Source organism: Apis mellifera, linkage group LG4 (assembly GCF_003254395.2).
Source record: "Apis mellifera strain DH4 linkage group LG4, Amel_HAv3.1, whole genome shotgun sequence".
NCBI lineage: Eukaryota > Metazoa > Arthropoda > Insecta > Hymenoptera > Apidae > Apis > Apis mellifera.
In genome coordinates, this window is record NC_037641.1 from 5669168 (window position 1) to 5692500 (window position 23333).

General features: G+C 18.0%; 7 protein-coding genes across 10 annotated transcripts in view; 3 read left to right on the top strand and 4 right to left on the bottom strand.

Moving 5' to 3' along the window:
- Positions 1-2235: 2235 nt before the first annotated feature.
- Positions 2236-12118, bottom strand: LOC726726 (serine/arginine repetitive matrix protein 1). Of its 2 annotated transcripts, XM_026440110.1 has the most exons (8): positions 11760-12118; positions 10991-11236; positions 8985-9120; positions 6546-8520; positions 5839-5897; positions 5115-5183; positions 4610-4722; positions 2236-2802 (listed from the first exon to the last, which is right to left on the bottom strand). In XM_026440110.1, exons 1-8 carry the CDS (start codon positions 11844-11846, stop codon positions 2797-2799), a joined length of 2691 nt encoding a protein of 896 aa, XP_026295895.1. In that variant the 5' UTR covers positions 11847-12118; the 3' UTR covers positions 2236-2796. The 2 variants fall into 2 exon arrangements, with proteins under 2 accessions (XP_026295895.1, XP_026295894.1); XM_026440109.1 differs by lacking the exon at positions 2236-2802 and having other exon boundaries at positions 4375-4722.
- Positions 12119-12816: 698 nt separating this feature from the next.
- Positions 12817-14992, bottom strand: LOC107964350 (UDP-N-acetylglucosamine transferase subunit ALG14 homolog). Its single transcript, XM_016911953.2, has 3 exons — positions 14731-14992; positions 13243-13881; positions 12817-12835 (listed from the first exon to the last, which is right to left on the bottom strand). Exons 2-3 carry the CDS (start codon positions 13866-13868, stop codon positions 12817-12819), a joined length of 645 nt encoding a protein of 214 aa, XP_016767442.2. The 5' UTR covers positions 13869-13881; positions 14731-14992.
- A 139-nt stretch (positions 14993-15131) lies between these two features.
- On the bottom strand, positions 15132-17786 carry LOC102655796 (GDP-D-glucose phosphorylase 1). Its single transcript, XM_016911923.2, has 5 exons — positions 17467-17786; positions 16701-16981; positions 16289-16391; positions 15520-15826; positions 15132-15273 (listed from the first exon to the last, which is right to left on the bottom strand). The coding sequence occupies exons 1-5, from the start codon at positions 17650-17652 to the stop codon at positions 15149-15151; spliced, it is 1002 nt and encodes a 333-aa protein (XP_016767412.1). The 5' UTR covers positions 17653-17786; the 3' UTR covers positions 15132-15148.
- Positions 17787-17788: 2 nt separating this feature from the next.
- On the top strand, positions 17789-18595 carry LOC113218716 (protein C19orf12 homolog). 2 transcript variants are annotated; one of them, XM_026440070.1, is made up of 3 exons: positions 17789-17931; positions 18075-18206; positions 18298-18595. In XM_026440070.1, exons 1-3 carry the CDS (start codon positions 17925-17927, stop codon positions 18558-18560), a joined length of 402 nt encoding a protein of 133 aa, XP_026295855.1. In that variant the 5' UTR covers positions 17789-17924; the 3' UTR covers positions 18561-18595. The 2 variants fall into 2 exon arrangements, with proteins under 2 accessions (XP_026295855.1, XP_026295854.1); XM_026440069.1 differs by having other exon boundaries at positions 17813-18206.
- Positions 18596-19948: 1353 nt separating this feature from the next.
- LOC413884 (ubiquitin-40S ribosomal protein S27a) lies at positions 19949-22769 on the top strand. The gene is made up of 4 exons (XM_016911922.2): positions 19949-20051; positions 21872-21981; positions 22043-22260; positions 22575-22769. The coding sequence occupies exons 2-4, from the start codon at positions 21879-21881 to the stop codon at positions 22722-22724; spliced, it is 471 nt and encodes a 156-aa protein (XP_016767411.1). The 5' UTR covers positions 19949-20051; positions 21872-21878; the 3' UTR covers positions 22725-22769.
- Positions 19971-21733, top strand: LOC107963962 (ribosome biogenesis protein NSA2 homolog). Its single transcript, XM_006562000.3, has 2 exons — positions 19971-20051; positions 20847-21733. Exon 2 carries the CDS (start codon positions 20881-20883, stop codon positions 21658-21660), a length of 780 nt encoding a protein of 259 aa, XP_006562063.1. The 5' UTR covers positions 19971-20051; positions 20847-20880; the 3' UTR covers positions 21661-21733.
- The window catches only part of LOC411468 (GRAM domain-containing protein 1B), a 6531-nt gene continuing 5770 nt past the window's right edge, over positions 22573-23333 (bottom strand). For both annotated transcript variants that reach the window (XM_006561999.3, XM_006561998.3), the window contains one exon: positions 22573-23333. This exon is cut by the window's right edge. The gene's annotated coding sequence lies outside the window, so the exon portion shown is untranslated.

Here is a 23333-nt window from a genome sequence, read left to right on the forward strand (position 1 = left end):
TGAAAGATTATATATTAAATCATGTTTATATTTATTTATGAATTAATATAATAAATTAATTATTATCAGATTTTATTTCAAAAATATTTCAAATGATTAAATTTTAAATTAAAAAATTAAAAAATTAAATTTTAAAAATTTTCATCGTATCGTTATATTTTAAATATAAAAATTAAATAATATAAGAATGAAATATGAAATATAGAAGAAAAAACGGGAAAATATTTAGAATATAATTAGCATTTAAATAATTTATTAAATTTAATAAACTTTATATTAATAATTTAAATTATTAAATTTTTATATTGATTAATATAGCTAAAATAAAAATTATACACAATATAAAAAAATGATACAAAATTTTTATTTTATAATTATATAGTTTAAAAAGAATTGTAATTATATCTGATAAAATATATTATTTCTCATAAGCTTTAGGATAGTAAAAAATAAAATTAAACAATTAAGTTAAAAATATTTTATTTTATATTTTTCTGAAATAAGAATCTTGATTTTAAATAATATGAATTTTATATATTATTATATATCACTGATCTTGCTTCATATTAATACTTGAGATTTGTATTTTGTTATGTCTAAACAGTTTAAAACCTATATGTTATTTTGTAAAAAAATGTAAGTACAAGTACATAATTATACAAATAGTACAATTGTATGCAATAATAAGAATAATTTATGTAGCAAATTACAGATGGAAAAAGAAATTAGATTTATAATAATAAAATCATATAGATAATAAAGTTATTATAATAATATAATAAATAATAAAATATTAAAATGAAAATATATAAATTATTGTTATCTTTTATCATTCAAGTTTGTAAATTATTATGAAAATTGTTTAATTATGAAATTCCATCTGTATTTACTACAGTGACAAAAATTAGATAAATAAATCAAACATCATAACAATAGTAATCAAATTTACAAATTTATTATTACATTCTTATTATAGAATAACACAATTACAAGTAAAAGAATTATATTGCTTTTCATATATATCTTATATATATTTATTATCATTTATCTTATGTTAAAAATAATTATTTAAATAATGCACATAAATTAAAAATTAAGAATTAAGAAGAATAATTTAAATATAATATCAAATAAATTTTTATGTTCTATGAACTATGTATTATATTACTATGATTTATTTAAATAAATTTGAAAAATGACTGGTGTTATTCTATAATAAGTAATGTTCTTATTATTAATAAGACTGTAAAAGTCTTTATGTATCACATTTTGTACGATAGATAAATTCAACAATTGCAAGTCTTTTAAGTTATTTTATATTTATAACAATAATATCAATTATTCAACTCTTGGAGTTGATATTTAAAACATATGCATAAAAGCATATAAATAAAAAAATATAAGAACCATTGTTTGATTGATACAAGGCATATGTTGCCTTCTTAATATATATTTAAAATTATATCGTTATGATATGATCAACAAAATATAAATCATAATACGCATAATGATTAAATTTTTTATAAGAATCATATATAAATTTTAGAATCATATAAATTTATTCTAAGGTATTATATATAAATATTTTTATATCAAAATTTCTATTAAAAAAAGTTCATATAAATCTGTAATTATCATCTTTTTATTTAATTAAAAATAACACTTACATCTTCATAGATACTATGAAGTATGCTATCTCATATGTGAAATATAATATCTGAAATAATCTAAATTTACATTTGTAAGTAACTACTAAATCAGCTTATTGGTAACATATGATACTAATTTACTTTCAATATGTATTTTACATGCTATTTATAAAAATAAAACAATTATAGATATAATGATAAAGTCTAATTATATGAGAAAATCATAATTAATATCATGTAAAATACAAAAAAAACCATATTAAATATTTTTCTAAAATATTATAATAGAAAATATAATGAAAAATTAAAATTATTATAATTTACTGAATACTTTAATTCTGGAAAATTATATAATTCTAATAATTGAATCATAATATTATTTAATTATATATATAATCTTTATATATAGATATACACCCTCTTATTTTTGCTTGAATATAATATAATCATTTGCACTATGTAATAATTCAAGTATGAAATAACAAGCAGAGAAAAGCCATTTTTAGGTACACTGCATTTTTTAAATTTCAAATCTTCGTGCTTGTCACTTTTGAACTATGTAATAAAATATATTTTAATAAAATCATTTTTCTATTGCTATAGAAGTTTATATGATGTATTCAATATCTTAATATTATTAATAACTCAATTTACATGATATACAACTTATTTTTCATTTTGCACGCTTATTAACAACATTCTTATTTACAATCGATTCCTTTATACAGAATTTTTTAAAATACTAATATACTTAGGTTTACAAAAGGTGACTTTGGGATTATCAATGATACTTATTTATTAAATGAGTGACTGATGTAAATTATTTACAAATACTTTAACACAACAAATGATTTATAATCACATGTAATCAACTATCTACTATAACACTTAACAATAAATAATTAGATACAATCATACATAAAGTACTTTGAAATATTGATATTGTCTTCTAGAAGAATGTTTTTTTCATTTTTATGCTAGATCACACGCCAAATAAAACAGATATTTCTTCTACAAGAGTGCAATTTTTAATACAATTAAAGTTTTAATAGATTTTATCTTCATATGCTGATAATAAAATAGGAGGTAAGATGAACAGCTATGCACTCTTCATATATATAAGCAATCAGAAGAACACACGTTTAGTTTACTCCTAAACAAAAAAAAAGAGTAGATATGTTTATCATTTGGCAAAAGAAACTAAATTCATCTAAATTTATAAGAGATTTTTTTTTAAATTTTATAATTTTATAATTTTTAAACTTTATTAAAAAAGAAAAAATTGATTTAATGCTTTGTTTAACATTTGTTAAATAACTTCAAATATATCTGTTCTACTTTCCTTAAAATTTATACTTTTCAACAATTGAGTCCAATGATTTCAACTATATATATTCTTTAATTACTTGTAAATATCATTACAATGTTAAATAAAATATATGTATATATAGTTTCATATAATACATATAATGCTTATTCATTTATAAAAATAAGATAAAAAAAATTTAAAATAACATTTTAAAACAAAATTGAATATTTATGATATACTAAAATATTTTTAACATATTGAATATTATATAATTTTCAATATCAATAATTTGCTTTCATAATAATAATAAAAGTGAAATATTATAAACATTTTTATATATTCTTTATTTTTAAATATACATATATGAATATATGAAATATATTTACTATATGTATATATAATGCATTATACAATATTTAAAAAATGCTATCTGTAAAATATTCATATTATATTACAAATATTTATTATGCTATATTTATTTTAAGATTTTTACTTAAAAAATATGTTTAAAATAATAAGTTATAAACTGTGATATTATTAAAAGATGAAAATAAAAAAAACTGATAATTGTAATTGCATATTCATTTTAAAACTTATTAGTTGATAGTATATTTAATACAATAAATTTAAAAATATTAATTTTTAAAATTAATAATATAAATAATTGATACTAATATATCAATATTCATATAAATTTGTAAGTAATCTAAAATTGTATTAATTTTATATAAAGTATTTTTTAAAATAATTTATTTTTTAAATTATTTGAGTTTTTTAATTAAAAGTTATTATATTTGTTTTACAAATAATAGTGATATTTATACAAAAATATTATATTGAGAAATTTTTAACTCATAAAATTTGTAGCAAAAATATTCTTTCATTTTGCTACAATTTATTTAAATTATTTTAATATTATAATATAAATAACAAAATGATATAAAAAAAATAGAAACTAATGTTTATTATATTAAATATATTCTTAAATATGTTTTACTATATTGTGAAATATTAAATGCTACATTTGACACAAATTAATATTTATTTTGTACTATCCAGTTTTTAAGATGATGTTTAAAAAGTTCATACATACAAATATTATCTAAGTAATGTAAAATGATGATCAAAATCATACAATTCATTATCATAAATGTGATGTTATTAAGAAAATTAATTAAAAATTTAAACGTCAAAAATTAACGTATATAGTTATATTTTCAAAAGTGATAAAAAGATAAATAAATTTTTTTTAAAAGTAATCTTTTTCGTTTATCATAACAAAATTATTTTTTTCGTAGATTTTATCTATAATAAAGTTTCTACATAAATTTGTTATTGTGAATATAAATTATATACATTTATTTAATCCATTTTTATGATTCTAATTATTAAAAAAGAGAATTAACAATAGTTTGCAATATTTTTATAATATTTGATACAATTAATTTATTGAAGCCAAAAATATTGGCATATAGCAAATCTAGCAAACATAGCAAATAAAATATTAGTAGTGTATACATGAAATTGTGTACACATATTATGTTTCTAAAAGAATTTAAAGATGCAAATTGTATATATGTTATAAAGTATAACTTTTATACTATAAAATATGTTCTGTATTTGTTACAGCCAAATTGACTTTATGATTTACCTTGCGACCCTGTCTTTTAGATGCCTTTCGTGAAACTTTTGACTCTCTGGAATCTTGTTTATTTAAACCCAGCCTAAAACGCACAGGCATCTTTGAATCAAGAGAACTTTCATCTGTAAACATAAATAACATATATGGAATTATATGAAATATTTACGAAATTGTTTAAATATTTATTCAATATTTTTTTTAATTTTATTAATTATTTATTAATATTACTTATAATTTATAAATTTATTAATTATTTATTAATATTTTATTTATTAAATATTTATACAATATTATTTATCGTCATTTAATATTATTATAATTTATTACTATAATTATTATTAAAAAGATCTAAAAAGAAATATCTTTGTTTATGTATAAAATTATAATTAATAATTTTTACATCATTTTCTTAATGAAATTTAAAAAAACTAATAAAAATAAAAAATAAAAATAAAAAACTAAAAACTAATATTTTTATTAAGCAAAACAATATTTATTATATTGATATACAAACCTTCAGAATCATGTATATCTGATATTGACCTATGAAGAACAGTAACTCGTCTAACTTCTTTTTGATTAGCTGAAAAATAAAAAAAATAATGTGAATTAAAAAAAACAAGTTAAACATTTTATAAAATTAGAAAATAAATTAATACACAAAATGAATATATATTTATATTTATATTTAAATATATTTTTTTATTTTTATGTATTAAACATATTTTAAATATATTTAAAAATTTTGAAATTTAATTCTTTTTTTATATAATATTATATTAATAATTTACAAAATGATATAATTTTATTTATTAGATTTATCGGATATTTAATTTACAGTCAATAAATAATAGTATTTTAATATATATTTAGTAAATAATAAATATATTTAAAATTATTATTATTGAAGTTTTATTATGATTAATAAAATATAAATAATGAAAAAATAATTTAAAAAAATTTGTATTTTTATAAAAATTTTTATAAAAATTTTCATAAAATATTAAAATATCTATAATTGAGCAATAAATTTAAAAACAATATAATATTAAGCAAAAAAATATTAGATTACTGTTTTATATAAGATTGTTGAAATGATTTAATTTCTATTATATAAAATTTATACAATATATAATATTTGTAATATTTATATTTATATATATATTTTAATATTTATATTTATATATTTATATTGTATTCTATTATAAAAGTTAATAAAAATTTTTATGTATACTTACTTTTGTCATCTGCCTTAACTAAATGTCTTTGATTTACTTTCGCATTGCTTTTGACAACTCTGCAAAAAAATAATATTTTTTATCAAAAATATATTAAAGTTTAAAAAAAATATGTAAAAAAGTAAAGAATTAAAAAAAGTAAAGAAAAATATATTTCAAGTGAAAAATAATGTACTAAAGAATAAATATATATATATTAAAAATATATTAATATATATATTAAAAAAGAATTAAAATTTTTAATAATAATAAAATAAAAAATAAATAATAAAAATAATAAATTTTTTCACAGAATTTTGTATGAAATTTTAATAATTCTTTTTTATTAATTATAGTTATGCAATATTTAATAATATGTATACATGTATGTTTAATATATTTATTAAATATGTTAAATATATTTAAAATCTATATTTAAAATCTTTGATAAAAATATATTATATTAATTTTTTTAAAAATAAATATAAAATAAAATACATGCATTTATGTGTACATACATGTATGTATTTTTTTGTAAATATATAAACATATTTTTAATTTTATGCTTAAAAAATATAGATTTTTAATTTTTTAGAAGAAAAAAAAAAGTATCTATGATACTATTTTTAAATTTAAAAAAATAAGATTATTAAATTTTGATAATATATATAAATAATATAAATAAAAAAGCATGTATTTACTTCATATTTAATATTATAAATACGTACTCATTAACAACTCCTTTAAAGGCAGATTGCACTAATCTTGCAGATTGAATTGGCACTGTCCTGTTTAATCTTTCTGCGCGTCTTCTACTTAACTCAGTTCGTAAATCACTTTCTTTATCAACTACTAAATCTTCGAAAATAGCGTCCATATCTTCACTGGATCCGTCCGAAATAATATCTTTGCGTTTTTTACACTTTTTATCCTTCCCAATACGTTCAGAAAGGGGAAGTTCATTCTTTAATTTTCCAACTTGATATAATTCTTTATCACGTTTTTTCTTTTTTTTTGATGATCTTTCTTTTTCTGGATTTTGAATTTCTAAATCTATACATGAATTAACGGAACTTATAGCGATAGGAGAAGCATTTTCCATATTTTGTTCAAATTCTTCAAATTCATAATGAGTATCTAAACATAAATCTGTTTCTTGAATATCATAATCCTCTGTAATTTTGTTAATCTTTCTTATATTTGATTGAATATCTCCGCCCTCTAAAGACTCTATTTTTTTACTTATGTTTTCTTTTTTATTTAATTTAATTTTTTTATTTGCATTTATTGGATCTATAGGCCTTGTAGATTCAAACTTTCTTCGTCTGGCTTCTAATACAGGATCATTAATAATATCATCAATTTCTTTTTCTGTTATAGTAGATTCCAAATTTTCTTCTTTTTGCTTTGCTTTCACACGATTCGTTTCTGGAGATATTCTATTTTTAATTATTGGCGATAAATTTTTTGTATATGATGGACTACATGTTCCATCTGGGGAAATAGATCGAGGCCCATGTTTTCGAGATAATTCTTTAGGTGACCATCTGGGAGATCTTTTTCGTCTAGGAGACATTCGAGGAGAATTTCTAGGTGATGACCATGGTGATCTACGTGGCGATAATTTCGGTGATCTTGATCGTGGTGACATCCTTCGTGGCGATATTTTTGGTGACATTATACGTGACAATCCTCTTCGAGGAGATAATCCGGGAGATTTTAATTTAGGTGATAACCTACGCATAGGTGATATTCGTCTTGGAGATAATTTAGGTGATCTTGATCTTAATGGTGACCTAGATTGAGGAGATAATCTAAGTGGTGAAAATTTTGGAGAACGTGATCTTGCCAGTCTTGGAGATTTCATCATAGATGTTTTAGGTGATCGTATTAGTTTAGGAGATCTGGAATGCGGAGAAAGTTTTGGAGAACGTCCTCTTGGAGACAATCTTTTAATAGGCGATCTTCTTATTGGAGATTTATTTGGAGATCTACGTGGTGATAATCGTGGTGATCTCGAACGTGACGAAAGCTTGGGTGATCGTGATCGTGGAGAATAACGTACGGGAGACTTTCTAGGTGATCTATACCTTGTTATTTCTCGCTGAGATTTTTTTGACTGTCGAATGGGTGATCTTCTAGGAGATCTCCTAGGTGATTTTTTTCTTGATCGTGATCTTGGTGATAATGATCTACGTTTTTGTGAAATTCGATTGACAGTATGGGGAGATATAGACCGTCTTTCATTTTTTAAAATGATTGTTGCTGGTGCTGGACTATATCTTTCTTTTCGAGTATTATTATCATCTATTTTATTTTTCTGGTTTATATTCTTATTTACCTCATCCTTTTTCATAGATTCTCTATTTTCTCTTTTATTACTTTTCTTCTCTTTCCTTTCGGACGGTTTATCAACATTCATTTCTCTTTCCATTTCATCCATTAAACGTTCTAAACTATCTTCTTCTTCAAGATCAGCCATTATAATGATATCATCATCATCATCATTAACTTCTTGATCTTCTTCAATTTTTTTCGAGTTTTCTATAATTTCTGTTTGATTTTCATTTATCATAGATGTTTTATCATCTATCCCATCTTTTTTAATATCTTCTGATTTTGTAATTACAGTTTTCTGCTCTTTATTATCTTCTTCATCTGAACCACTTCCACTATCTTTGAACCGATGAAATTTTGATACTTCTAAAAATATTATTATTCTTATATATAAAATATTCAGAAAATGATATAAAAAATATAACTAGAGTGAAATAGAGTGTGTACATATAATAAATAAATATAATAAATAATATTATAATGAATGAATGCTACAATAAACGATTTTCATTATTAAAAATAATATGAATATAAAAATAAATAATATATAATGAATATAAAAATATAATTTATTATTGTAATTATATTTTTTATTTTGTCATTTTTTATTATTAAATTATTAATAATTTTACTGTATGAATATATCAGAATATACTAATATTAAAATATGTACCAATGTATCAAAATGTACAACAATTTTAAAATATATGTATGTATATTTTAATTTATAATACAATAAAGAGATCCAATAATTAAAAAAATTCTAAAATCAATTAGTTCCTTGTAGCATATTCTATGACAATATTAAATATCTTTATTATTTTACATACCTGCAGAATAAGAGTCTATATTTGAAGCAGTTTTTTCTACCGAACAAGTTAAATCACTTTGCTGTAGCACAGAACGTTCATCTACAGGAACAATTGCTATCAGATTTGGATTACGTGGACTTTGATAATATAAATTCTGTAAACATAATATATATAATATATATATTATATGATATTTAAATAAAATATATATTTATTAATTAAATAAATAATAATACTCATTAATTAAATATATTTAATAAAATATATTTAATATTCATTACATAATATTTAATATTCATTATATTTAATAAAATTAAGATTATTAAATATCAATTATATTATATTAAAAAGAAATTATTATTATACATTAAATAAGATTTAATTAAATTCATTCCTTATTCATTACCAAAATTATATATTACTATTTTATATTATACAATATTTCTATTTAAGCATTAAAAATATTAATGTATTTCAAAATATTAATAATAACACTAATTTCTTGATTCATGGATTAAAATTTTATCAAAATTAATAAAATAACATAAAAATGATATTATTACAAACATAATTTGTATTTATTATAATTTTATTATAATGTGTATTACGTATATAATTTATTATATATATTAATATTATATATATTAATATTATAAATGAAAAAAATATCATCAATATTATTAATAATTCTAAAAAATTCTATAAGAATTTTAAAAATAAATATAACAATAAATTATTAAAATATATTATAATTATTAAAATATTAAATTGAAATTAAATTTTTATTTGAATCAATCATTAATATTATATATATTAAATTATAAAAAAAATAGAAGAAAAGTATAAAAGAATCACATAAAAACTACAAACAATTGAATTTTTTATTTATATGTTGCTCAAAATAATGAAAAGATTTCTGTTAAAACAAACCTGTTGTACTATTCAAGAAAGTTGTTCCAAATCTTTGTATCTCATATTGGAAAAAAAATTACTAATAAGTATATATCTATAATATATACCTATATATATATAATCTATATATATATTACTAATAAGATATAATTAAAAAATGAAATGCAAAAAATTATAAAAAACAAAATTATATGAAACAATTGTTAAAAAATATACCCTAAATAAATGTTATTATTTATAATATAACAAGAGAATAAAAAAGCTACTAATATTTCAAGTAACATTTCTAAGATTAAAATATTATTTCTATTAATTTTTTTTTAATATATTAAAATGTATAAAGATTTGTCACAAAATGTATAAAATATAATATAAAATACATAATAAAAAATTTATAATATATATAATAATATAAAATGTATAATATAATAAAATTTAAATAAATTTTATTAATCTTAAATTTTCTAAACAAATATTTAAAATAACTTGATATATTAAAATAAATATATATATTATTTATATTTATAATATAAATATAATATTGTAAATTATTATATTATATAATTTTTATGGATTAAATTTAATAAAATTAAACTTAACAAAAAAAATTCTTAAAATTTTGATTCAATTATTTTAAATATATTATATATATATATATATATATATATTAATGTTTTTATATACTTTTTATTAAATAATGTCCAAATATTTCTTATAAACTTCTAATAAAAATAGAAAGAGAATTGATTTAATAATATTTTATTATATCAAAATTTTACAAATATAATATAATAATAAATATAATAAATATAATTATTTTTTATTATTCAATAAAAAAATAAATAATTTTAAAAAATAGAAAATTTAAATTTAAATAATTTTCAAAAATATAAAAAAAAATCAGAAATTTTCATCATATATTGTTTCATTTAAATTAAAAATAATAGCAAAAAAAAATTATTATTATTAAATATATATATATATAAATAATATATATAATAATATATATAGTAATAATATATTTATAATAATAAATAATAAACTATTTATGTATAAAGTAAATGCGAATATAATTATTATAAATATTATCATAATAATAATTAAAAACTTACGCCATTTTGCCGTTGTTGTATTCGATTATGGAAATATCCTCTTCTTAAAGGTCGTTGGCCTTTATAAGATGAATGAGATATATGTATTATATCTGAAATATTCTTCTGTGGTGGGGGCTGTTTTTTATTATGCACAGTGTCTTTAGTTCTTAATGATTGAAGAGCTGCAAGTCGCAATGCTTCTAAATCTTCATCATCTTCATCATCATTTTTTGTATTTTGTTGAGTATTGTTTGGTATAACAATCTATAAGAAATAATACAAATAATTTTAATATATTAAATAATTAAAATTTGTCAATAATAAGCATAATTATATAAATTTTATAATCATAAATATTATATATAACATAACTATATATAACTATATATACATTAGATGTTAAATTTGTTTACATAAATTATTTTATAATTTTGTAAATTTTTAAAATTATAATGTAAAATACTTTTAATATATTTACTTTTTTTCATAAAATAAACAAGATATATGTGTATGTGTCGCGCGCGCGTGTGTGTATGTGTATACATATGCGTATATATTTATATATGCATTTATATATTAACAAAATTTAACAATTAATGATATAAAATACGAAAAAATTAGTAGTCATGCATTATTAATTTCTAAACAATTTTGAAGTAAAGTTTTATACATATAGTTTATGACAGCATTATATATATTATCGGAACATGAATAATTATATATCATATTAATAATTGAATAATATATTGTTTTGATTTATTAATCTTTATAATAAGTTTATAATTACCTTCTGACGATAATCCATTTTATCCGAATTGTAATTGTAGAAAAATCTGTAGTTAACACCAATAATACGAAGGTCCAGCAATTGCATTAATAACTTTATATGCTTGGCGATAATATAATTTTATCTTATGTATAATCACAATTTATATTACAATTACATCGCATAATCAAGTTCCATTCCAAGATCAATTTTTTGATAATTATAAATCCCATATACAATGTTGCACACTTTGTTACCCCCCACCACATATAAATAAAAATGGCGTGAGCGCTCATAAAAGGTCTTCGATGTACAGTCTAATATATGATGTACAACTAGTTGTACATTTCATAGTCCATATTAAATCTATTTTCATTATACTTGTGACATGTTTTCATAAAAAATATTGTTTATAAAATAATAAAATAAGTTAATATTATTTAAATTAAAAAGTTATATTTATTATATAATTATAAAATAATTATTTTAATAATATTTAATTTTTATAGTGATATATTATTTCATTTCATAAAAATTAACTTTCATCTAAAAAATTGTATTTTTAATTGTAAAAGATATGAAAAAGTTTAAATTAATTTATTAATTTTTAAATTAAATTACAAAATTAAACTATTCGATTATATACAATCGATTTAAAATACAAGCTAGTAATAAATGTAATAGTAAATTTGATTACATGAAAGAAATAATTTATTATTAATCAAAAAAAAAAATGTTAAATTAATATTTATATAATTATAAATATGATTATAAATATTAATCATATTTCTCGCAATTTTGTTTTTAATATATTTATTTTTTGTTTTTATAATAAAAGACACTAATTAAACATTAAGCAACAAAAATTACAATATATTTTTATAAAATGTATTATATGTATATAATATATATAAATATATGTAATGTATGTAATACATAAATAATGTAATAATAAATTTTGTAATTATAAGTTTATTTTTTACTTATATTAATTTTGTATTGTATTTTAAATAACATAATATTTTAATATTAATGGATAATTTTTTTATATTTTAAGATTTTTAAATTTTGATAATATTTAAAATAATTTTGATAGTCTTTTATGGATATATTCTTAATTTATGTTATAAGAAATATAGTATTAAATTTTATTATTTTTAACATTACTAAATATATAATAATTTATTTTACAATAAAATATAAAATTTTATGAAATTATATATTGAATATAGAATATTAAATAATGATAATAATGTTCACAAAAGCTATGTATTGCAATTTAATAAATTTGTATAATTATTTTATATGTCAATTTTTAAATTTTTTTTAGATTTTATTTTAATATAAATGTGTTAAATATAATTTATTTTTAATACTATAAATTGAATAATATGTGTAAAATTAAAACATGACATTTAAAATAAGTGTCATTTATAAAAAAACATTTTTTTTTTTGTAAATAACACTTTAATAAAAAATATGAATTAATTTTATTTAAATGGATAATATTTTATCATTTTGATTATTTGATTTATTTAAATATGGCCATTGTATTATTTGATAATCAGCTATATAATACAAAATTTTTCCTGTTAATGATAGAGTTTTAACTCTACAGATACTTTCAACAAATATTATAGTAGTTTGTGTAATATACAAAACATTAAATAAAAATGCTATTATACACAAAGGAACACAAGTGCCTGGACCATTACATAAAAGTAATTCTGGACATTCTCTCCATAAATGAGGAATTGACTCAAAAATTGCATAAATAGTAGTATAAATAGATGTATAATATGACTGATGAATTTCTCTACTTCTACGAATTTTAATAATTTTATAATCTTTGTTGTCTTCTTCTAAGTATTTAACTTTCTCAATACTCATTAAATCTGTATCAGCATGTACATATATTCTTGGTGAGTAATTTTTGAAGTTTAAATACTTAAGGATTCTTATCATTTCTGCAGTATGTCCACCAGACCCTAATATTATCATTATTTTAGCTGGGTTATTTCGAATTGTTTTTTTTCTCTCTTTCATTTTATATGTATGAAATATTAGAAAATATATTCTCCCAATGATTATCAGACAAATACAAATATAAATATAATATATTGTATACATTTTTATGATGTAACTGCAACAATTCAAATTAAAATAATTAATTTATTAAATTATTTTTATTTTTTTGGATTAGTATAAATATATCACAGGCAATTATGTATTAATAAAATTATTCTAAATTAAGAAGAGAATAATGTATTTAAATATTTTATTACACACGCGCACGTATATACACACATACACACAAAATTTAATCTAGTATAGTTTTACGTACAATACAAAATTGAAAATATAAATTCATCATATTTATGAAAAAATATTAGATTTTAATCAATAATTTGAATGTCAATTATTATATTTTGTATTACATATATTAGAATAAAAACATAATTAACAATTTTTTATCAATTTTTATAAATTTAGTTATAAATATTTTAAAAGATATAAATAAAATTATCATAAATCTTATGCAAGAAAATATGAATTCAATAATATTATAATGTCAAATATAGGATATAAAAAGTTATAAACATATACTTGTAACAATCATCATTTTATATCAATTAGCAATGTTTTATGTAATTTGTATTAATCTAATTGAATCTAACTTTGCTATCTTTGCATTCTTTGCCATTTAATTTTACAGAATTGTAATTTTATAGTAAGTATATATTTACAACAAATTTTTTTCAAATTTATGAATGAATATGTTATAAAGTATCTAAACAGAAGAGAATTATTGAAAGTAATTAAATATTTAATATATAATTTATATATTTTTTATATATAATTATTATGTAATTTATTATAATTTATTGAAAAATTTATTTTAGAAAATAAAAAACCTACTAAATTTATTATTTATATAAAATATTAAGGTTAGAATTAGGACATATGTATTACAAAAAAAAAATACACATACCATTGCAGTATTTTTTTTATATGTGGGAAAAATCTTTTAAGAACTCCCGAGATCCAAGAAAGAAAACGCGTAATATGGGATTTTTGAAATTTATCTTGTATAGAGAATACCCTGAAAATATCAAAGTAACTTGCACATCGCGGTAGTTTTCCTAATATACAAACTATAGATATTGTAATATCTGTAGTTTAAGCATTCTACTTTACTTACGCGCGCGCGTGTATGTTGTGTGTGTGTGATTTTGTTTACATATAAAAAAATAATAACATAAGATAGAAAATTAAATCAACTTTTAAATAATATTATTTAAATATTATTAAAATTTAAAGAAAAATGACGATATAAAAAATAAATTTTTTAATAAAATAGACATATTGAAGAAGTGAGATAATAATTGAATATTCAATTGATTAAAAATTTATTTTATTTGACACTTTATTAAATTTTTTATTTCAGAAAAAACTGAATAGAAAGTTTCTTCAGTTATATTTTGTAAAATATTTATCACATATTCCTCAGAAATGTTCTTATATGTTTCTTCAGCTGAAACAAATATTTAAAAAAACAGATATTATAAAAAAAAGATATTTAATTATATTAAATAAAATATATTAAATAAAATATAATTTAAATAAAATGCTAGGAAAAAAATGTTTTGTTATATGCTAATATAGATAAATTCTGTATTATTTAAATTAATAAAATCTGTATATATTTTATATATTGATAAAGTTTTTTATAAAATAAATAATTTTGATTTTAAAATATTACATTTTAATTACAACTTACATTTTAATAATAAATGTCCAAAAAGTTCACAAGCTGCTGGATTAAAAGCATTAATGTTTTTTGTACCTTCACTTGATTTTCTACTCCAAATATAAATTCGTAAATCTTTATATTCTTCTGTACAATTTAGTTTTGCTCTTGTAATATAAACATTATGTGCTATTTGCGCATTTTGTAAATAATTTATTATTAAAAATGCCCAATTAACAAAATCATCTATATTCTGAACATTAGAATATTTTACACAAAATGCCTTTGCTGGATATTTTTCTAATATTTGTACAGGTCCTATATATTCTTTGAGATCCTGAAAAATATTAGCAATGAATTGATGCCAAATTAAAATTTGTTTTTAATATGTTAAAGAAATTATACTTAAAATAATATAATATATATTTATATATATAATATATAATAATATATATAAAATATATAATATATATATTTAATAATATATATTAAAAATAAAGTGTTTTATTATAACTCATAGAGTGTTTAATTATAATTGGAATATATAATTATATTTATTGAACATGTAAAAAATACATATCATATCATATTCTTTGTTGAAGTTTTAAAATAAATAAATAAATAAATAAATAAAAATCACAAAAAACTATACTTTATAAAATTAATATAATAGTAAAAAAAGATTGAAAAATTTGAAAAAAAAATATTTAAGATCAAAAAACTAAATTGAATAAATTCCTATTCTGTTTTTTAAGCATTAGTGAAAAATATAGAAAAAAAAATATATAAATCTATTTACAATGTATTCCAATAACATTCTCCATTTCAAATAATAAAGATGCCAATGAAGATGGTTTACAGATGCATATGCACAAAGACTATTAAAAGCCACTCTGAGATATCTAAAAAAATGATATATATAATTAAATATTTATCAATATAATATTAATATATATTAACTTTAATAAAAATTAAAATAAATCGAAATAGCAAAATTTAGAGAAAGTTTGAAAACACTATTTTTTATAATATTTTATAATGTACATTATCATTGGAAGATACATAATTTAAAAATTCTTTTATCAATTTAAATAAATTTTAAAATATTTTATCTTTATTATGTTCATAAATTTGATATTTAATTTAAAATTTTAATTTTAATTAAAAATTTCATATTTTTTGTTTCATTTCAAAACTTCTAATATACTTACAATGAAGAACTTAATGAAAATAATTCAATAGCTTTAAATAAGCTATATTTGGTTATAACTTGAGGTAATTGTTTATTTCTTTGTGGTAATAATAAAGAATGACAATATTCAATTGGGCTAACATTAATTGCAATTATATCATCTTTATCTATACTACCTAAATTCATTATTTGTTCTTCTGATTTAATTTTTGTAAAGTTAAATTGTTTGTTATTGAATGGTTGTTTCATTGATATTATATCCTCTGGAGATCTCCTTTTATAACCACGATCAATATTGAGCTAAAATTATTAAAAGAATCCAATAATAAATTTTCTTTTTATTATAAAATTATTTTATTAAAAAATAATACAAATAATTAGATTATTGATATAATAAAAATTTAATTAAATAATTGAAATTCATATTACAGTAAGTGAATCTATTTCTAATTCATGTTATAATAAATATTCATTTTATTCTTTTGTTTAGAATATTTCAAGCTTTATGATGAGTATATGAAACTTTTATGAATATATGAATAATGAATTTTAAAATTAATATATGAAAATAATTTGATAATTTTAATGATTCAATTATTTTGTAAAAATGATTAATTTATTCATTCAAAAAATATTATTAAGTTAATTTAAATTTTTCATAAATGTAAGTTCTTGAAATTTTGACAGTATTTTTTGAATGGAAACAATCAATATATTTGAAAATCAAATCATCAATATCATATTTTTCTTTTAGTAATAAATAATTAAATAATTTTAAATATTACCTGAATTAAAAAATGATATTTGCCTTTTAATATTTTTGATTCTTTAATGTTTAATATATAACGAAATATTTTATTTTTTTGGGCTTCTATCCATTTTTTTTCTAAAATGGCATCAAAATTAGATTTTTTATCTTTTTTATCGTTTTGAGTAAAACTACAATTTGCTTGAGTAAAGCAATTATACATGATTTTATTGGAAAAATAAAAAAAAAAAATTAACTCCAAAATTATTTTTTAGATGCAAATTACTTTAAATTAAGATTATTAAAAACCCTATATTTTTTGGTGAAACAATATTGTTAGCTTTATTTTCTCTAAAAGTTGATCACATTGATTTGGTCATATTCACATCCAATAATTTATTTTGTCAAATAAATATTTCAAATTTGGATTCTGCAATTGATTTCCTATTCTTACACATTTTATTATCATATTTAGATATATGCATATGTAGATACATGCACGGTATATAAAAGATTTATTCATTATGTAACATTTGAAGTAGTGTAATAAATAATATAATGTCAGAATTAAATATTTAAATTTGCTTAATTTTCTGTTTCATATAAATGAATTAATAATGGATTTCTCAACAAATGATTTATTAGAAGAAGTTCTAGAATTTGATGCTGTAAAAAATTTGAAAGTTTCAGTACAATCTTCTGTCAAATATGGAACAATTGTCGGTTTATCAACAATTGCTGGTGGTATAGTTGGTGGACCTATTGGACTATCAGTAGGTGATTATTTTTTATATTATTCTTAAATTTTATTTTCATGTATTTAAGTTAAACATAAGATTTATGCAACATAAAAGTAATTTATTTTTAGGAGGTATACTCAGCAGTATTATAGCAACTTACGTTGCACAAAATGAATTTAAATCTGTTCCATATGTTATTTGGAATGAAACTACTCCGGAACAAAGAAGACAACTAACAAAATTAATAATTGATTTTCTTAATTCAAAACATATTAAGACACTTAAAGATTTTGTACTTTCTATACCTAATGATACTTCATTACAAGAAGGATTAATACAAATATTAATATCATTTTTATTTTCTGAATTAAATATGTATGTAAAACAATAAAAATAATATAAGATCAATATATATTTAGAAACAAACTCATTATTTTTATATTATCTATGATATAGAAATAATTTGTATTAATAAACTTTAAATATTTTGAAAATATTTAATTATATAATATAACAATATAATATAATATATAATATATAATAATATAATTTTTATATTATGTATTTAAAAAAAGTGCAATAAACATTATTTTTATCTATTTATTTTTTTTAATTGTTTATTAAATAAAGAAAAATAAAATATTTGAAAATATTAATACATAAAAAATGTGTATAATTGAAATTTATTAATATATATATTTTATAATTTCTAATTTTATATTATTTTTTTACTAATTTATTATATAATTTTTAAAATTATTAATGTTTGTTAATTGATATGTAATAATATACAATATGTACAAAATTATTAGTAATAATTTAATAATTAATTTATTAATAATTTATTAATAATTAATGGAAAAGCTTAATAAATTTAGTTTTTTTTTATTTTATTAATATTTTTGATTTTGATGTTATTTAATATTTAAAAAATAATAAATTAATATAATTTTAAACAAAAACATTTTACAAGACATATATTTTTAATAATAAATGATAAATTTATAAAATATTTTTAAAAATTTATAATATATAATAGATATAATATTATTAATTATATATTTATATTTATAATATTATTAATATTATTATTTAAATAAGCTGTATGTAACTATATATGTAACTATAACTTGAGATAATTGTTTATTTTTCGTGTTTTATATCCATTAGTCCTTTTGAAAATTTAAAATATATAATTTATTTATAATAAGTTGTATAATGCTATAAATTTGATATTGATAATTAATTAATTAATGTGCAATTATATTTAATAAATAAAATATTAGCATAAATATAGACACATATATAATAGAATTTGTAACAACAATTACAAAAAATCTTAAAATCAAAACTTCTTAGAATACAATTTTACTCTATATATTGCTCTATTGTAGATATAACATTGTAGATATATGAATCTTATGAATCTATTTCAAATCTCTATTTTTAGTATATATACAAAAACAATTTATGGGCTAGGTAGATATGAGTTTAATTGGTTAATTCTGATAGAACTAATTCATAGAAATAAAACATATTTACGAACAAAATCATATAGCACTATATATTTTCTGTTGTTTACTGAAATTTTTAAATAATTAATTAGCTTTAAAAAATATTATATTCTGATATATAATGATAATATTATATCATTAATAATATAAATTGATTTTATAAAAAAGTAATTAAAATTAGAATTTAAATATTTATTAATAAAATATAAAATATATTTTTACAGAAGTATATTTTTAAGTAAAGAATTCATATTGCTAATTAGTATAAGAAATTTAAGTTTGCATAACATAGATGACGCTGTTTCTTTTTTAACAATAGATTGTCCGTTCTTATAATTTCTTCTTACATGTACATGGCGTAAGTGAAGGTAAGTTAAATTAATAAAATCTTTAAAATTATTGATAAATTGCAATTATTTTGATATTTTTTATGATTGATAATTTGGTGATTTTTATAAATTTTTATTTAAAATTTTTATATTTATAATCATAATATTTTAATATGTATAATATGAATAAAAATAATACACATGGTACATATAATAAACGTGGTTGTGTATGTCTAAAAAATGACTTTAAATTAAGAATTAATAAAATATGTTTATTTATCTTATAAAAATATAAAATATAAATTATATAAAAAAGAAACTGTTTTTATATACATAAGAACTGTTTTATCATAAATGTTTTAGATATATAATGATTTCAATGCACATATATATGAAACGCGAATATAAATTAATTCCATGTTTATGAATTCTTGTTACTTTCATTTATTACTAACAAACTTATAAAACATTAAGATTGATAATATAGTATTTTAAAAATCAAAATATATGTATGCATATAAATATTAAAATATACATTGATAGATATGATAAATATTATTAATTTGGATTTTAAATACATATAAAAGTATGTCATAATAATAAAAAATAGTGTAGTATTATTAAAATAATATTAAATATATTAATAATAATTTTTCTTAATTATTACAAAATTTCAAAATTAATTAATATTGAAATATATTTATAAAGTAAATTTCATTAAATATGATTATATTTAGAATTAAAATTTTTTTGTATCTAAAAGATTTAATCCTTAAAAATCTTTATAAAGATTAAAAATTTTTGAAAAAAAAGAAAAGAAAATTTACTTTGCAGATAATTTGTAAAGAAAGAATAATCAACATTCAACATGCCTCAAAACGAATATATTGAAAGGCATCGCAAGCTATATGGACGACGTTTAGATTATGAAGAAAGAAAAAGAAAAAAGGAAGCTCGTGAACCACATAAACGGGCAGAACGTGCTCGTACTTTACGTGGTATAAAAGCAAAGATTTATAATAAAGAACGGAGAAATGAAAAGATTCAAATGAAAAAGAAAATAAAATGTCATATGGAAAAGAAAGTAAAAGAAAAATCAAATAACATACCAGAAGGAGCATTACCAGTATACCTATTAGATCGTGATATTAAAAAAGATGCTAAAATATTATCAAATATGATAAAACAAAAACGTAAGGAAAAAGCTGGAAAATGGGATGTACCAATACCTAAAGTTAAAACACAATCAGAATCTGAAGTTTTTAAAGTAATGAGAAGTGGAAAATCTAAACGTAAATCTTGGAAAAGAATGGTAACAAAAGTAACATTTGTTAATGAAAATTTTACCAGGAAACCACCTAAATTTGAAAGATTTATTAGACCAATGGCATTACGTTTTAAAAAGGCACATGTAACTCATCCCGAATTAAAAGCTACATTTTGTTTGCCAATTATTGGAGTAAAAAAAAATCCAAGTTCACCAATGTATACAAATTTAGGTGTTATTACTAAAGGAACAATTATTGAAATAAACATTTCAGAATTAGGTCTTGTAACTCAATCAGGGAAAGTGGTTTGGGGAAAATATGCTCAAGTTACAAATAATCCTGAAAATGATGGTTGCATAAATGCTATATTACTTATATAAAGTATTTTTATTAAACAATTATATTATGATTTGTATGATGTGTAATAAATATTATAATAAATAATATAATAAACATAATTTGTTATTATTTATTTAAATATTTTTATTTTCAATAATATTGTATAATATAATAAATTAATTAATAAATTAATAAATTTTTGTATAATAAATTATACAAAAATTAAATAAATTTCATATATTGTTTGTTTAGATTCACCATGCAGATATTTGTGAAGACTCTAACTGGCAAGACTATTACTCTTGAAGTTGAAGCATCAGATACCATTGAAAATGTTAAAGCAAAAATTCAAGATAAAGAAGGTAATATATAAAATAATGTTATATTAAATATTAATTTTTTAAATATTTGTTTGAATTTTAGGAATTCCACCTGGTCAACAAAGATTAATTTTTGCTGGAAAACAATTGGAAGATGGTAGGACACTTTCAGATTATAATATTCAGAAGGAATCTACATTACATTTGGTGCTACGTTTAAGGGGTGGTGCCAAAAAACGCAAGAAGAAGAATTATTCAACTCCAAAAAAAATCAAACATAAGAAGAAGAAGGTTAAACTTGCTGTTCTTAAGTTTTATAAGGTATTTAAATAATCATTTTCATTTTAATCATCTTTTTACTTTAATTTAACAATTTAATAATGCAATTATAATGCAATTATAATTTGAATTACAAAAAAAATCATAAGATTAATTAAAAATATGAGTATATAAAAATAGAATATATGAATATAAATCAAAATTTGAAATATTTTGAAAATAACTTTTATATCTATAAATATTATTTTTCTATTAGATTCTATCAATTTAAATTTAAACAATTTTTAAATAAAATTTTTATTTAATTTGTTACTCCAATTTTATTATGTAAAACATTTTTGTTCAATATTAAACAGGTAGATGAAAATGGAAAAATTCATCGATTAAGAAGAGAATGTCCCATGGAACAATGTGGTGCTGGAGTTTTTATGGCTGCAATGGAAGATCGTCATTATTGTGGCAAATGCGGTTATACTCTTGTATTTAACAAACCGGAAGATAAGTAAATTAAAAACATGTAATTTTACTTAATTAAAGAAATTTCATAAACACGAAGCTTTTTTATTTTTTTAACTATTTATATTCATATTATACAAATTAGATCCTACTGAAAAAAATTATAAATTAAAACGGATGAGATCGCTTAAAATCTTTAGGGTTTTTGTTAAAATTTTTCGATCTTAAAATGGAATTTTAAGGCACAGGATTCGTATTTCTATGTATTACGATTATATTATATATAATGTATATTCACAATTACATTATTTCAAATCATTATGAAATATATATATTTTTATTAAAATGAAAATATATATTTTTAAAACAATAATGCTCTAAAAATGATTTATTCTTTTCCTTTACATTGTGCTAATATACAACTTTTATTCATATACAAAAACATATAAATATAAATATTCATATATTTATATTTATATATATTTGAATGTATGTGATACAGAAATATATTATACAACAATGTAACTAAAGTTATCATAATACTCTATGTGCAAAAAAATTTTACACATAACATATTCTGTAAACATTAAAAATAATAAAAACGAACAAATTTAAATTGCATTTTCTATCGATCATAAATAGTTTGAATTTAGATATAT